This window comes from Mirounga angustirostris, unplaced genomic scaffold (assembly GCF_029215605.1).
Source record: "Mirounga angustirostris isolate CCGP_5_RB_7025 unplaced genomic scaffold, mMirAng1.0.hap1 SCAF_3, whole genome shotgun sequence".
NCBI classification, from domain to species: Eukaryota; Metazoa; Chordata; class Mammalia; order Carnivora; family Phocidae; genus Mirounga; species Mirounga angustirostris.
In genome coordinates, this window is record NW_026991711.1 from 5,831,666 (window position 1) to 5,848,655 (window position 16,990).

General features: G+C 42.2%; 1 protein-coding gene across 1 annotated transcript in view; it reads left to right on the forward strand.

The window, feature by feature from the left end:
• EFNB2 (ephrin B2) overlaps nt 1-16,990 on the forward strand; it is a 44,800-nt gene that overhangs the window by 15,643 nt on the left and 12,167 nt on the right. Inside the window, exon 2 of the mRNA XM_045869691.3 lies at nt 7,348-7,631. Within this exon, the coding sequence (XP_045725647.1) occupies nt 7,348-7,631 (284 nt within the window). The remainder of the gene's footprint in view (nt 1-7,347; nt 7,632-16,990) is intronic.

The following is a 16,990-nucleotide window of genomic DNA, read 5'->3' on the forward strand; positions in this document are numbered from 1 at the left end:
TTTAATTAAAGTAAAACAGAAGCGTTTTATGGGAAAAGTGCATGTTTTCCAAAATGTAGTAAACTCAAAGTATACGTAATATAGAACTCTGGCCTGCAAATAAACCTATTCTGTGATAGGACTTGATTTTGGGTGCCAACTGCTAGGGTGAACCTCCTCCTAAAGCCGGCATTCAGATCCCCTGAAATGTTAGCCAACTTCCAGATTTTTCCAGTGCAGTGATTAAGCCTAAACTGTATCCATCCTGTATTTTTCATTTATTTTACTAGGGTTTTGTGGACTCAGAAGCTGATTTGTTACGTAGGCCACAGTTCCAACCATAATAACTTTAGTTATTTCTAAGGAAATGCATCAAAAAAGTTAAAACGTCTACAGGTTTTAAATATTTTAAGTGCTGGTTTTTAAAACCAGAATTATGAAAGATGGCTCAGGAACATGATATCATTTGTTCTTTGAAACTGTGCACTGAAAATGATGTTCCATCTGATCACAGAAGCATTTAATGTTTATCGTAGAAAATTCCGAAAAACATGGAAAGCAAAAAATCACGCTGGGTCCACCACCCAGTATCTCAAAGCTGTCTCAGGTAACAGCCCCAAGTTTGATCATCTGCGTATGTTTTCTGTGTTGTCAGAATAAGCAGAATCACGTACCACACATTGTGTCTATGTGTATGTTTTCAATTGAAATTAGCCATGTACTTACAATAATCATATACTCCGATGTAACTTGGAGAGGAAAATAAAAACAATCCTCAGTGAAAAAAGTAGTACCTGTGCATTTAGGAATCTTATTTTGCTCCACAGTGTGCTCAGAGGTAGAATACCATGTGTGGGTCCCCTGTCCCCCCAGGTTACATAGTGGCCGGATTGGCACTGGTCCTGTTAATGAGCACCAGGGTCCCGTTCTCAGGTGGGTGATACCTGCCGTCAGTATGCAGAAATACGAGATATTTAAATTGATTTTGATGTACCTAGTAGTAAATGGAAACGGCTCTGGATCTGAGCTGACACTTTTTAACTTAGGAGCACTGTCATCGTGTCTGGTTAAAGGGGGGTTTGCCTGACCCGGTCATTTGTTTAGACATGGACATTGATCATTCCTGTCTGTCTTCTGATCTCTTTTATTCTCTGTCACCTTGCTACTTTGCATTCGGGTACCACTTACTCTTGTGTATGTGGTGGTCTGGCATATCCTTCAATCATTTACCTCCATGTATTCCTTCCCTCGGGAGAACCAGGCCTCCTGTTTTTCCGTGTGTTTTCACAGACTCTGTCAGCATCAAGGAAGCCCCTCAGCGATTTGGCCTTTCTTCTAGGCTAATTTTGGACAACTTTGAAGAAAAGCATGAGAAGTCACTGAATGTTTGTCCTGAGGTGTAGGTGTCCCAATCAGGGACAAATGCAGGAGCAGGTAGGGGAGAAAATGGACCATTTGTGGTGGGGTTGGGAGTGCAGCTATGGGTCGCCCCTACACAGCGATCCCTAAACTAATCTCAGCCACCGGCTTCCCGTGGACCCTCCTCCTCCATCTGGCCAGGGTGAGAAGTTGATGGGGCACCCACTGCCCCCATCTGATTTCTCAAGCACCCGCAAGACCTGGTAATGCAATACTAGTCAACAGAGGAATCCAGACCTCAGATCACACGTGTGATGTTCTGGTCTGTCAGAGAAAATTGCGTGTTGTGACCCCTGAGCTCTTAAGTAGCTGGTTTGTGCTTTAAGTGCATTGTGCTAGGGTTTTTTTGTTTGTTTGTTTGTTTGTTTTTTGTTTTTTTTTTTTTAAAGCATGGATTCCTAGTGTGGATTAAAACATTACAGAATATCATGTCGCATAAGGACTGTATTATAAATAGTTTCTACAATAATGAGTATGAAGTTGAAATGTCTAATTTAGATTATTAGAGATCTAATTTAGATTACTAAATATTAATGTCTAATTTAGGTTATTAGATTGATTCAGAGTATTCCCTGTGGGAAGTAGTAGAGTCTGGTGTGGTGAATAACTTTTTTTAAAAAACTTGGATTACATTTGATAGGTAATCAGAAGATAAAAACTTTCTTGTATCCGATCATTTCATTTCAGGCAGGTTAACTGTTTTATTCCGTATTGTCTCCATATTTGACTCAGAGTCATCACATCTATTGTTGCTTGCTTGGAAGTGACTCATTGGGGAAAACCATAGGAGTTGCCTGTTTGTGCTCAGCAGGCACCCTCTCTTACCATTCTTGGGGGCGGGGGGGCTGCAGTGAGCAGCACAGACCCAGCCCTGACTTCAAGGAAGCAGCCCTGAGCCAAGGTCTCCTGATGGAAAGGAGGGTATGATTCTCCCTCCCAGGACGGCAGCAGGTGACTGCTCTGCCCTTCAGTAGCCTGGCTCAGAAAGGAAAGTGGCCTGGCTTTGTTCTCTGTCCTCTATAGGACATGCAGCACTGTAGGCCTTCTTTGGTTTTTGTTTTGGATTAGACACCAGCAGACTTTATGAAATGATGCCTATCACTACTCTTTGTTTGGGTAGAGTTCACAAAAACAACCTCACCTGTGTGGTATGGGTTGTAACTCTGTGCTCCTTTTGGTTAGAAGATAAATGTTATTTCATCACATGGAAAGAAATCTGTATTTGACTTCCACCGTGGATAGCCAGGTTAGAAATTTGAAATGAGCCGCTGGTTACCACCGTAATTCTCCCTCTGTGTTTTTTGGGTTTTTTTGTTTGTTTTTTTTAATACTTCCTAAGTCAAAACAGGATTAGGTAAATTCTGAATATTACAAAATATTCAGGACATTGTTCTGCTGTGTAGTCTGACTTGTTAAGGCCTCTCAGTAATCTTGAGGTAATAAAATCCCACTGTAAAGGACCTAGCTTCAAAAACAGTTAGGATTTTGTCTGTGTTTTTAAGTCTGTGGTTACTGACTTGCTTTTAACATATGGGACGTAGTGCTTTCCAATCAAAAGTGGTGTTATTAAGAAATTCACCGTTTTATTTTCATTTACATTTTGGATTCTCATAAATTGTCAGGAGACCATCCATAGTACTATAATTAAAACACAGATTTCACATAGTTGGCCAGTTTCTTCTTCACCTATTGGCTCTCAGCCTCCTGGGGCAAGGTGGGGTTACCCGATAGCCACCTTTGTGAGCCGTGGTCTCAGGTGACTACTTCTGGAGCAGCCTCCGCTGTAGGCACATGCTTGGCGTGGAATTAGACTCCACGGGACGATTGCAAGCCTGCATGGCCATTCACTTTCCCTTCGTTTTCCTTAACTTTGTGGCTTATCTATGCAAAGCTCAATTTAGAAAAAAATTGCATTTCACAAAACCAGATTTATGCTCTAATGTGATGCAGTGAGAACTGAAAAGTGTGCAAGGAAAGGGGGCTTTTCCTGTCGTGTCTCCTGTTTGGCACAGCGGGGCTTCATCTGTTTTGCATGTTACGTACGTGTGCAGTGATTAAATCAAGACAATGTGGTGGAAGAGGCTTCGATCAGTGCTTAGCTGAGAGTAAGTTCTCAAAAGCAGCCTTGTGTTTGTTAGTGGTTCTGGAGGGGCTAACTGCCTTGCATTTTAGATAGGAAGGGATTGTGGAAGACTGCTGTACTCCCAGATCCTTCCATAGAGAATGGGTCAAAGCTCTGTCTGCACTGCTCCTTGCTCTCCAGAAACACCCATCATGCCTGGAATGATGTCTTAGAAATTTCATCCCTGCTCCCCCAGCACACCCCTGTCTTCCCAACACTAGGTGGTCCTGTCTACAGAATTCGTCCATGCCTGTCATCTGCAAATAGTCTATGGCACATAATTTGACTTAAATTTATTTGTGTATATCTTCCCTTCCATTTGTTCTTTCATATTTTTTTAATGAGTACATTATTTATTGAGCATTTACCATATGTCAGCCCTTGGGCATTCAGCATTGAACCAGACACATGGGATCTGCCTGCCCTCAGGGAGCTAGAGAGTACACTTCTGACCACGAGCACTTTACGCTTCTGTCACTCAGAGCATCTGCCACAAAATAGGTTTGCTTTACTTGTTATACTCGCTTGACTCTCTTTTTGCTCTCATGTTGCCTTAGAAACAGGGTTCCTGGGGAGCAAAGGGGTTTTGGGGGCTTGACTGTGCACAATGGTAATGTAGGCAAGAAATTCATGATTCAGGCTCTCAGCTTAGCCACACTCTTTATCCGCTGAGAAACTATAATCTCATCAATTGAATGACTGGTGTGCTAACCAGTTTATATATGCGTGTTTGTTTATATATATTATATATTCTTATATGCATTATATATAAATCATATTGTATATATGTAAACCAGGTTATATATAAATATGTATATGTATATCTTGTGTGTGTGTATACATATATATGCTTAAGTAAACTTTTAAAGCACTCAAGTGCTGGGTCTTTTTTTAAGGAATTATTGAAACAATTATTTTTTCAGGGAAAAGGATCAAATCCTTGCCTTACTCTTTGCCAAAATGTATTCTGAAAAGCAAACAGACACTTTTTGAGGCATTTGGAATAGTGGGATTTACTTTTTATGAGCATATCAAATATGCTTATTGAAATTGGAGATTTCTCCTCTTCCCTTTCATTTTGCTAAGCCATCCCATGGCTTACCCTCCCCATCCATCACTCCCCCATCCCTGACAGTTACCACTTTTTACATGATTTGTGCCTTTTGAAAGTACAGTCTAAAACATGGCGGTCCTCCTAGCCAGACTGGCCCATGTGCGGAAGGTTCCTGATCTCAGGCCTTTCAGCGTGGCAGCAGAAGCTGTTACTCAGATTTGGTGAGTGAGGAGACAGTCATAAGCAGTTGTTTACATGGCGGGCTGGAAATCTCCCGTGATCCTTTGGTTAAGCGGTCGGGCGGCAGGGGGCGGGGGGTGGGGGGCAGACAAGACAAAAACCCTCTCATGAAGGAAACAGGATCTAGGGAGCATTTTGAATGAAGAAAGAGCTTAGTGAGCCAGACACACGGGGTGTGATGTGGGAGAGTTCTGAGATACGCAGACATCATATGTGGCTGAGAGGGAGTGGGGCAGGTCCGATGCATTTCCTTAAGGAAATTGACTGGATGCACAAGAAAATGGGTCCATCTGGCAGCTAAGGATCCTGATCTCTAGTGCCTGGGCAAGCCCCTGGAGAAATGGTCCAAAGTAAAAGTTGGTGGGTGTGAAGACCAGAGTTTTGAGAGGAGGCAGACACAGGCCTGCAGGCTGCAGACCTCAGCTGTGGTTTAGGAGCACTTCTAACACAGCTAATGCGTGCTGCTCGCTCTGTACCAGCTCCCAAAGGAGCAGATTTAGGATCGAAAATGTGTGGCATGGGGTGGGCCCCCCAGGCAGGAATTGTCCTCTGGTTCTTGGAGGCAGAGAAGATTTCCTGATAAGGTCAAAGAATAAAACACGAGGAAAAGGTTGTGTTAGGAAGGTGAGCAGTGTAATGGTCACCACACTTCTTCATACCGACTGCCAGGCATCCTGCCCCCACTTCTTAACCCAAAGGACACATAGAATTACTGTGAGGGGCAGGAGTGAAGGCGACAAAGCTTCATCCACAGACATTCTGATTCAGCCCTTCAGTCCATTCCCCAGAACCCAGAGTTGTGTTTTACCTGCAAGAAAGACAGAATTGCCTACAGAGACTACGCTGGCACTCGGGAGGTGGAGGCTGGGAGTTGAATTTTCAAAGCATCTCCCCAGAAAATTGTATATATGGCCAAGAAAGTCACAGAGAGGCTCTCACTAGTGGCGTTCTTCATTTGTCAAAAGTTTTAGAAAAGACTTCAAGGGTGCACACTTGACTGAAATTTGTCAGTTACCAAAAAAAAAAAAAAAATTCATTTTGAGAAAAATTTTGTTAAATGATTCTGGTTCACTTCTCTTTCCTTCCCTTCTTTCTTTCTGTCTGTCAGTGAAATGTCTTATGTCCTTGCTAAAGGAGCTCAGGGAAAAAAAGCGGGGGGACCACACTCTCTGGGATTATAAATGACACATTCCCAAAGAAGAAGACAAACCACTGTGCAGCATGCATTTTTCCTGCCATAAAGAGCATTGGTTTTTAAAATAAATCTATAGTATAATTTGTTCTGTGATGGTTCATAACAACCTCCTGCACTTTTCAGAAAATTAATACCATTCATTAGCATAAATCATAACCCGTTTCCTCAGTCTGTGCTTGAAATTAGGGGTGCCCCATCATCCAGGAGCTCGCTTGCTCTCTCTCTCAGTGAATTATGACCCATTAATTGTCATGGCTGGTGGGCTTCCCTGGTTAAATAAAGGATTGGATTGGAAGAATTCAGATGTGATGCTTTGTTCTTGGGCTTTAATATTTTAATGAGCCTGCAGGCTTGGCTGCTTACCGAGGGAGGAACGAGATGGGGTTTCTGAGTGTGCTCTTAGTGTTAGCACTTGTAGATGGATGTTCATTAGAAAGCTCTTGTTTCAGTTTCTCAGAGAAACTCCCCATTAAGAAAGATCTTTCAGCAGCATGGCAAGCAAGAAGGAGAAAAGAGAGGAGGGAAGCTTTTAGCTCTAAGCATTAAGGGGATATTGTATCAGTCGTCTTAGTTCTAAAGATTTGCTTCTAAGAATTAATTGGAGCAAATACATCTCAAGGCAGAAAAAATGGTTTGTGGAGTAGGGACAGTAGTTGCTGTCCTTGCACTATGGGGACTCTTCATCTTGCAGCTGAATCAATATGACAGGGAATTATTTCTGGTTATCTTTTATGGGTTTGTAAGACATTTCTTTTGTTCAGTGTAATAAAAAACCCATTGTCTGATCAGTGACTGACTAATTATGATAAGTAATTTGAAACATTCTTGATGAAACTTGCCTGTTAATTAACATCAACAGCAAATGGAAACTAAGAGGACAACAAAGTATTAGCGCACCCACTCTTCTCTGGAATTGACGCCATATTTCTATGGCATGCCCAATAAACCAAAGCTGCCGATGGTTTAAAAAAAAAAAAACAAACAGGTGTGAAGGCCTGACTCACCACCTAGGAAAAGTTATTGTGAAGTTATACAAAGGAGTACTGAAATATTACAAGTGAGGGGGTGGTAGAATGGAGTGTCAGGAGGTTGACTGATCCTGTTGCATAGAGTAAGGAGAGTGGTTTCTTTCTTTCTTTTTTTCTTTTTTCTTTAAAGCTTAATTCCTAAATACATTCATCCCATGCTGATCTGAACTAAGATACTTTTGACAAATACAAATGTGGATTTATATAGTTGTACTTTGGAATTATTGACATTGGCTATATTGTAATTATCATTGATATTGTTAATTTTTATCAACTCAATGGCTTTTTTTTTTTTTTTAATGCTTTTTAGATTTCTACCTGGACAAGGACTGGTACTATACCCACAGATAGGAGACAAATTGGATATTATTTGCCCCAAAGTGGACTCTAAAACTGTTGGCCAGTATGAATATTATAAAGTTTATATGGTTGATAAAGACCAAGCAGACCGATGCACTATTAAGAAGGAAAATACCCCTCTTCTCAACTGTGCCAGACCAGACCAAGATGTAAAATTCACTATCAAGTTTCAAGAGTTCAGCCCTAACCTCTGGGGTCTAGAATTTCAGAAGAACAGAGATTATTACATTATATGTAAGTATGATTTTATTCATTTATCTTATAGAAATTAGAATAAGCTAAATAGGTTTGTATCAATTTTTTAAATTATTACTCTGGCAAATAATTTGGTGAGAGTCTTTGCTGAAAATTGTCCATTTTTTTTAAAGAAACCTTAATTGAATGAGGGACCCTGTATCAATAGTACTCGATAATATAAATACCCAAAGAGGAAAAAGCCTCCTAGAGTTTTTATAGTATTGAAATAAGTGGATATTTTTGAATTTACTCAGCATCTCTACTGACAAAAACATTTTTAAGGACCATTGGTGAGATCTCATAGGTAAATCTTGTGCGATGACTTCTCTCTTCATCCATCCATCTATCCATCCATCCATACGTTCACTTACGCATTTAGTAATTTAATATTTACTCTATGCCAGAAACCGTAAGTGCTAGGGATTCAACAGTGAACAAAGTGGTGTAATGGTGCCCTTTCCTTGTGGAGCTCATAGATTCAGAGGATGGGGGAGGGAGGGGGTTACAGGCAATCCAGAATTACACATTGACGTGTTAAAACCAGATTTAGAAGAGGAAGACCGAAAACCTGGATTTGTTCAGTGAATTACCTTTTTCTTCCATCTACATAATAATATGACACATTGTTGCAGGAAATAGGTACTAGATATCCTTCGGGTCATATCTGCGTTACTGCTCCCTTCAGAAGGCTGTGAAGGCAAAGGGTGCTCGCATCCAAGCACATGCCCATTAGGAGCAAACAGTATGTGGGCACAAAGGTAGGATTGTTCCAGGCCCAGGGTTTTGTCAGAGTGCAGTCTGGATGATTACATCACTCAAGCAATGAAATATTTTTTCTTAGTTCCTTTGGTGTAAAACTATGCCCATAACTGGGCTGGAGTGTGCACGCGTTTGTTACCATGGGCTTCGGTTCGTCAGCAAATGCAGAACTGCTCTCTCCTGGTGATCCAGTCTCATCTCTTGGTGATCCATGGAAATGGCTTTCTCAGCCTTCTGGCCGCTTTTGAGAGTGCAAAGTCGGGAATTCACCGAACGCTTACTTAGTACTCAGTTATACACTGTTTTTTACTACGTTAGTCATGAAAACAAAGATGGTCATAGCCGTCTAAGTATCTTGTCCTTGCTGCATTCCTGAAACACCAGGGACTAAAACCCTGTTCTGAAGCCAACTTGACACAGAGTGGCTTAGCAAGAGTCGGTACCACAGAGAAAGGGAAAGTGGCGAATTACAGATTTAAAGGACTAATTATCATAAAACGAAAATAAAAGCATTCTGAGGGATGAAACAAGGAGGCAGGGTGGTAAAGGAGACAAAATGATAGAGAAATCTTTGAAAGTAGAGAATAGTTATTAGGTGAAATCAGTGGAGCTATCGGAAGCCTAGTGGTTTGCTTATTTATTTATTTTAAAGACCTTTTAAGCAAGACTGTTGGCCAAGGACACTAACGTGTAGCGCAGGGACCTGATGAATTCCCACGGAGGGCTGTGCCCCCCTGGGTAGGTGGGGGAGAGCATGCACAGTGCCTGAGGGGGGCGCTCTAGAGCACCTACTGCACCTGCTGTGCTCAGTGTGTCCCTAGAGCCATGTGGACCGCCCAAGTCCACGAGCCGGTTCCTCCCTGGAGATGAGCCACCAGATCCAGATTCTGTCCTCTTATTTTCATTTATGACGTCACTTCACGAAGATGGCTTTGTACAATCTGCGTCCCCCCTGAGTGCAAGCGGGGTTTCAGGAAGCATGGTGGGTTGAGCCTGCGGTCTGAGGTAGGATGCAGGAATGCAAACGCTCTGCACTTGATAGCAACACCTTTGTGTGTAACAGAGTGAGCATTTAGCAACTACATGGCATCCATACGTGACAGGTGTGTATTTAGAAGCACGATTCAATTTATAGTTATAATACTAATCTATACAGTAATGGCATCTCTTAAAAAAAAAACTCATTATTGGGCGCCTGGGTGGCTCAGTCGTTAAACGTCTGCCTTCGGCTCAGGTCATGATCTCAGGGTCCTGGGATCGAGCCCCGCATCGGGCTCCCTGCTCCGTGGGGAGCCTGCTTCTTCTCTCTCTCCCACTCCCCCTACTTGTGTTCCCCCTCTCACTGTGTCTCTGTCAAATAAATAAATAAAATCTTAAAAAACAAACAAACAAACTCATTATTAGTTTCAGTAACAGGTAGCCAAGCTCCCTTGGCCTCCAGAACTCGCCTCAGAGTGGCAATTACTGTGTAAAACCTCATGGTAGCCTGGGATAAAAGACTCTTTCTTAAAATAGAGCTAAGGGTTTCGAGTGTGAAGCAGTGAGAGGCTGTTGGAACGCTGCTGGCCAGGTGAGTGTCCAGGGCTCCGAGGCTAGCCAGGAACCAGGGACACTGTCACCAGACCCCTGAGCAATTCTGTCGCGTCACAGACATGGGAAGACACTGCAGAAACCTTGGAAAAGCCAGAAGCTCATTCCTCACGCCCGCCCCCGGCCAGCAGCACTCAATGATAGACAGCTTTCCCTCGAAAGGAGAAGACAGATGAGCAGAACACATTTTAAAATAGTTTAAAAAGTGAGTGCTGGCCTTCCATTCTTGCTTCTTTGAGAATTCCAAGATTTTTAAAAGTCGCCGATTTCCACATCACACGATCACTCACATATACCCCAGAGTCACACTTGACTTGAAAGAGGATCATTCAAGATGGCGTGATGGAGAGCACTCAGATTCACAAATGTATTTTGAACACCTCAGGTCCTCAGTTCACTTTGAGACCGTTAATAATGTTGGGTCGGGAGATGCGGCTGTAGGACATGTATCCAACTCCGAATCTCCATTGTCCAAGCACCTTCAGCGCCAAGAGAATGGCTGGTTCCTTGTCATGGGCAGGAACCAGAGAAGTGATGGTGTGGAGTAGTGCTACCCCCAAGGGGAACAGTCCAGTTTGTCAGTGGACAGCCCAGGTGTTGGGTAATTCCCCAGGTAAACTGATTCCAGGAGCACTGGGCTAGCAGCCCGGAGACCTCAGGTCTAGTCCCGTTGCCTGTGCTTAAGGAGAAAGTCACTTTATCTCTTTGAATTTTGACTTCTAGAAAGTTCTTTTATCGTTGTTGTTATGGCCAGTGACGGACGTCTGCAGTTCCAAACCATTTCATGGTTGGATATATACATCCTGTGTAGGATGTCTGGTTTGTGTGTCTCTTCTCCAATTGAAATGGGTGGGATCTGCTATGAATTCTCCAAAGACATTTAATTTGATTTACAGTGTTACCAGATTTTTAGAATATAGTCATCGGACTTTGGAGTTTTGGAAGTAAATATTAACTTTCAATTGCAAGTGTATTTTTAAACCTACCAAGTATCCACTAATTTCCCTTAGGAAATGACATGACAAAATGATACGCTTCCTCATTAGTTCTTCTCATAGATGATTATTTGCTTTGACATGTGGCAAAGTGATATTATGTGGGTTTTCTTAATGTTTAGAATTGACTTTTTCAAGTGACCTATTTCAGTAATTAGCCTTAGGCCTGATTTGCATCATCAAATCTCCTAATCTCAAATGATCCAAAAGTAGGGATGTTAGTGCCATTTGGTCTGAAAAAAACCCCTCCGTTTTTTACGACGTTCAGATTCTTAATTGCCTTAAAAGCATAGTAAGCATTGTATATAACCTATAGTTATGTTTATAGTCTTTAAAATTTTTTAAAGTTTATGAAATAACTATCTGTCCTCAAGTGCCCATTTTCAAGGGAAGCTCTACCTCAGGAAACACTCCAGTTAATAGGAGAGCATTCCTGTGTTCTCAGCCTTCGTCCGCGTTTGTGTCATTGACTTTTCTTGTAGACACTATCTGTGCGTGGTTTACAATTTCTTTGAGAGACCATCACCCAGCGGTGAATGAGTCAGCAATTTTGGTCTGTCGGCCCTTTGCAACATCCAGCCTTATGAAGGTTCTGTAGGTTGGTTATCCAACCTCAGCATGGAAGCTTGCAAAATACCTACAAAGAAGTTTTCATCACTCTACCAAAATTATGTGAGTCAGAGATGGATGAAAAATGAGTGCCATTGTGTTGATACTTTTCAGGTGAACAGTGGGCACAGCAGGGCCGCGTGACAGAGGCGGCCATGGGCACGAGGCCCCTCCCAGTGTAGCCTCCTGTAACTTCTACGATGTTTTACCTCAAATCCATAGCCGAGAACTGGACTTGTGGAATGGTCTGAAAGTCATCGTTTCTAACAATTGTTTGATTAAAGGTTGTCCTTTTATGTACACCCTGCCGTATGCACAGTGGGCCTTTCCAAGCTGCCTGTCTCTTTCTTGGTCTTGGGAAAGTCTTCCTTGAGGAGTAGTCAACGAGTTTGACTGAGTCACGATTTCCTAGGCCATTGGTTTAGTTTTGTAAAGCAATTTTTAAAAAAATCAGACCACATGAAATTGGAACCTCCACAGTCAGCTTTGCTTTGCTGTTTCTTAGGCATAGACTTCACTTCAGAGCAAAATCGCAAAAATAAATTTTAAAATGCTTGCATGCAAATATAACAAAACACTATTCTTCAAGAATCAAAACAGAGGAACAACAGATTCCATTTCCTGCATTTTTGTTAAATATATATGTATATATGTATATATTTTATTTAGGTGTGTTTTCCTTTTGGGTTTGTTTTCCTTTTGGGTTTCCGATTTACTTATTTCAGGAAGTAGGTATGGCAACTGGCATGAAATACACTGGATGTACCCTAACCTCTCCTCAGCAAAATAGTGTGGGAGCTTTTGAATATCCTTTGACATGTAGATTTCTTTTCAGATATATAAGAATGTGTGGCCTGTGTAATGATTATGGGTTTTCTGTCACGAATTAATTTATGTGCTACATTTCCCTTAAGTTTAGTGATAGGACAGTATCAGCCTGTCACTTCTGTCTCTGACTTCGGGGTGAGGATTTATGTTTTAGACCTTGTATAGAATTGCTGAATTCCAGCATTTTAAACACATTTTTATTTCTCACCTACAACTGTCATCTTTGTAATGGAATGTCCACCAGATTCTTGGGTGTCTGGAGGATTATCTACACACACCAGTTGGGGCGACAGATGAGCATGGTAGGTGGGAGTCTGGAGTCAGGCAGACCAGGGTTCTTGAATGCCCTTCAACAAGTAACTCCCCAGCCTCTGTCTTGAGCTCTTCATCTGTGAACTGGGCATAGTGTCAGCCTCGGAGGTTGATAGAGTTTAAATGGGTGTTAGTGTCAAGTGCTCATTTCCAAGGTCGGCTCCTAGTGAGTACAACCGAGGGGTCCCCTTGGAGCAGAGCGGGGTGTGGCGGAAGACCAAGGGCAAAGTGATGCCTTCCTACAAGCTAGCGGGTGGGGAAGATGTACTCACAAAATGTAATGTTTTTGCAAACCATCCCTAAAATGAAACTCCAGAGAGTTTGCAGGTTTCAGTAATGCTGCATAACTTAATTGTAAGATCTCTGCTCTTTGTCTTCTTGGAGTGTTATAAAAGTTCTTTTGTCCTTGGGCTTCCTTTACCAAGAAGCATGCATTTACGTATGTTTTTCTTGGTGGAACTGCCGGAGCTTGTTAGCAGATCCTCTGTAAGACCCAAAAGAGACAGACCGGGAGGAGTGTTCTATACATATAATCATTTCCCCACTTGTCATTTCACCAACCTTGCCAGAGCTTTTTCTCAGTTCCCCCGCACACAAAGGAAACACTGTATTTTTATTGATAATTTCGGCAGCATCCTAATGTAGTATAAATATTCTACTAGACAAAAAAAAAAAAAAGGTGTGTCAGGGTCGCCTTGTCACTGAGACTAGCTGGGAAAGAACGTTTCATTAGTCTGATAATCAGAAGTGTTGTTTCTATTATTTTTTAACATCATGTGAAATCCTCCTCTGACAGTACTGAAGGCCCTTTCAGAGTGTATCAGTAAGACTCCTGGTTGAATTTCATATGAATAAAGCTTACATTCTTTACACTTAAGTTACGAAGTCTCAGCTTCTGCTTAACTGGAGATTGGACTGAGAAACTTCTGGCTCTGTTCAGCTGGGCAGTAGTGAGAGTCCTGTGAACACTCTTCCTTATTCCCAGAAGTCACTAAGGAAAGAATAAGATGACTGCTTCCTAAAGCAATGGAAAGACGAAGGAGAGGAAAGACTAAAAACCCTATGTACAAAATAAGAGCAAAGCAAGAGCAGGTGAGAAATGAAGATTACTTGGGAAAAAAAGGATTTCTTTACAGATTGCCCAGAGTAAAACTGCCTTTACAATTTCATAAAATACATGTCAATATCTCTAGTGCCTGTATTTACTTAGCCTTATAAATAATCGAATAATACTAGAGAATGAGTGAGACATAGTTTCTTTCTTAATAGCCTTTAAATATTCACCTTGAAGATCAACACTTAAAGCAAAATAAAGCACTTTAAAAAAAAAATAGCCAAGAGGCATAGACAGACATAAAAAAGATGACTTTGAGAAAACTTATTTATGTAGTTCTTAAGAGTCACACATTTGTTCCTGAAATTCTGAGATTCCAGGCTAGGTGTTTGATCACTTAAAAAGGGGAGTGTTGGGGGTGCCTGGGTGGCTCAGTTGGTTAAGCGACTGCCTTCGGCTCAGGTCATGATCCTGGAGTCCCAGGATCGAGTCCCACATCGGGCTCCCTGCTCAGCAGGGAGTCTGCTTCTCCCTCTGACCCTCCTCCCTCTCATGCTCTCTCTCTCATTCTCTGTCTCGCAAATAAATAAAATCTTAAAAAAAAAAAAAAGTGTAATACCTTTGACAATAAAAACACTTTAAAAAAAAAAAAGGGGGGAGTGTTGGGGCGCCTGGGTGGCTCAGTCGTTAAGCGTCTGCCTTTGGCTCAGGTCATGATCCCAGGGTCCTGGGATCGAGCCCCACATCAGGCTCCCTGCTCCGCGGGAAGCCTGATTCTCCCTCTCCCACTCCCCATGCTTGTGTTCCCTCTCTCGCTGTCTTTCTCTCTCTCTATCAAATAAATAAAATCTTTAAAAAAAAAAAAAAAAGAGGGGGGAGTGTCACAGCGTGACATGCTCTGTGTCACTTTGCAGTCTCAAAAACAGGTGGTGGAGAAGTTTTTATCACTCTGAGAACACGAGAACTTAGTCTGAGTAGTTCCTAAGTGGTACATGTATGGTTCACCCTGCCGTGAAACGCAGGAGTCAAGACTCCAGCCAGGGCTAGGGGACCCTCAGACCAGCATCTTCAGCCTGTGACAGTGCCCCTGGGTCAGCAAGCATACGGAGGCATACCTCGTGAGATGAAAGGTGTACATACGTGTCCTGTCCCATGCGTGGTGTAGTAAAGGGAGTGTGCGTACATGCATGCCCCCCCCACTTACACAGGGACAGTGTAGACACTTACGTGTACAAACAGCACATACGTAGAAGTACAAAGAAGCTCACACGGTTCAGACACCTGATGATCGCTGGGCTTGTCCAAACGTGTGGGGCCCACGCCCTCTTTTGTATCGTGTAACCTGGAACTGACTTCAGTCGTAGTCCCCAGAGCTGAATTCAGAAAACCCTACAGGAGCAGGCGGGAGGGAGAAAGGGTCAGCGGGGAAGGGGGTTGCATAGCAGCGTGTCAGGTCTTCCACATTTCCTCTTTATCTTTAGATCTTTTCATCAATGCCATGTCTTATTAAGACATGCTACCGTGCGGTTTTAAAAAGCTATCAAGTCCTTCAAGCCCCTCAACGGAAAGTTGCTAAATAGTAAAATTATCAAAATGTTCCATTTTTCAAATATACAAACTGAGGCAATGAGACTTCAGATTTCCTTAGTCAAATACAAGTGCTGTGGTTGAGGTGGATGGATGGATGGGCAGATGGGCGGGCAGCACGGCAGGCACGAGCATTGATGACGTCATAGGGGGACCCAGGCTGTGTGTTACTAACAAGAGTTCTGCTTTGAAAATGGCTTTTTGCATTAGTGATGTAGCCCGGTTTCATCGTTCCTGAGGTTCAACAAGGAGATGAAGGTATTCTTTGATTGAAGCAAACATGTGGAAAATTGCTCTGGATTCCTAGAGAATAGAACGTGTCCCCTGAATGGAATAAGGTTCATGTGTAGGGCACATTCAGACAGGACACTTTATTGGGGTTACCACTGGTCTCTGGATGGTCAAAGCAAATAACATCATGTCCATCTAAACTCTCATGCCGTGGACAGTGGCACATTTTCTCCTTTGCAGTGTTCTATGCGAAACTGTCAGCAAACATTAATTCAGTCACTAGTGAAGTCCTACCACCCAGAGATGAACTCAGCCTCAGATGGGTATTTTCCACTTCAGTGCTGCAGATGCCCAATTACTGGGCCATTAATATCATTGCATGCGATTAGTGACAGTAGAATGAGCAAGAAGTTATGGGATGGGCGCCCTCCCCGCCATGAACTTTTTACTCCAACCCTTTGCTATCTAGACATTTCCCTATCTCCGCATGGATATTTTAATGATTAAGACTGTTAAAAAGCCAGGAGTGGGCAGTGGATTGTGTGCTAGAAATAATTCACTCTAGCACATGCTTCTTCATGGTTCAGAATGTTTCCATGAGATATTATCACTGTCTCTTGACCGGGAAGCCTCAGTTTTACAAATCTGAACGCTTAAGTAAGGCTAATATAGACAATAGGGAATAACATTTTATCTTTAGAACTCTTACATCATTCTTGCTGTGATTTTTTTTTTTTTTTAACATGAGTTTGGTCATTGTATGGAAGTCATCTAGCCACCTGTTTTTAAAACCTAATTGCTTTTAGTAGATTTTGACCCATATTAAGGTTGACTCTCATGCAGAAAGGTAATTGTGATGAAAAATGAAAACTTTTTTTTATGAGATCTTATTGCAATTTTTTTTTTTTACCTAATGGAAGATTCCACGTGCATAAATCATCCTAACTTTTAGCCATAAAATCTTAGAAACAAGTGTTTTCCCTCAACAGACTTCCTTAGAAATCAAGACACTAAGGCGTTACAAGCAATATTTTCAGGGGAAATAGAGGAAACCACTCCGTAATCAGTCTCATGTGGTTAGCGTGCCTCTAGTGAAAGGAAAGAGGGACTGGTCATTTATTGCTAGGACTGTTTGATCTTTCTCAGAAAAATGTCACTGCACTGCTGGAGCCTGGAGGGTAGATCTTTCGTTGACATATAGTCCCTGTGTGTACACGTGCATGCTCACGCACACATACCCACACGCACATGCACGCACACACAGTCAGCGCTTCTTACCCCATCCTTTTCAGCCTGGTATGTAATCAGTGATCCTTCAGGACTGTTCTCAAAGGTAACTGTGGCTCTTAGCATCTTTAATGATTGTCACGAACTGCATCTTTGTGTACAGT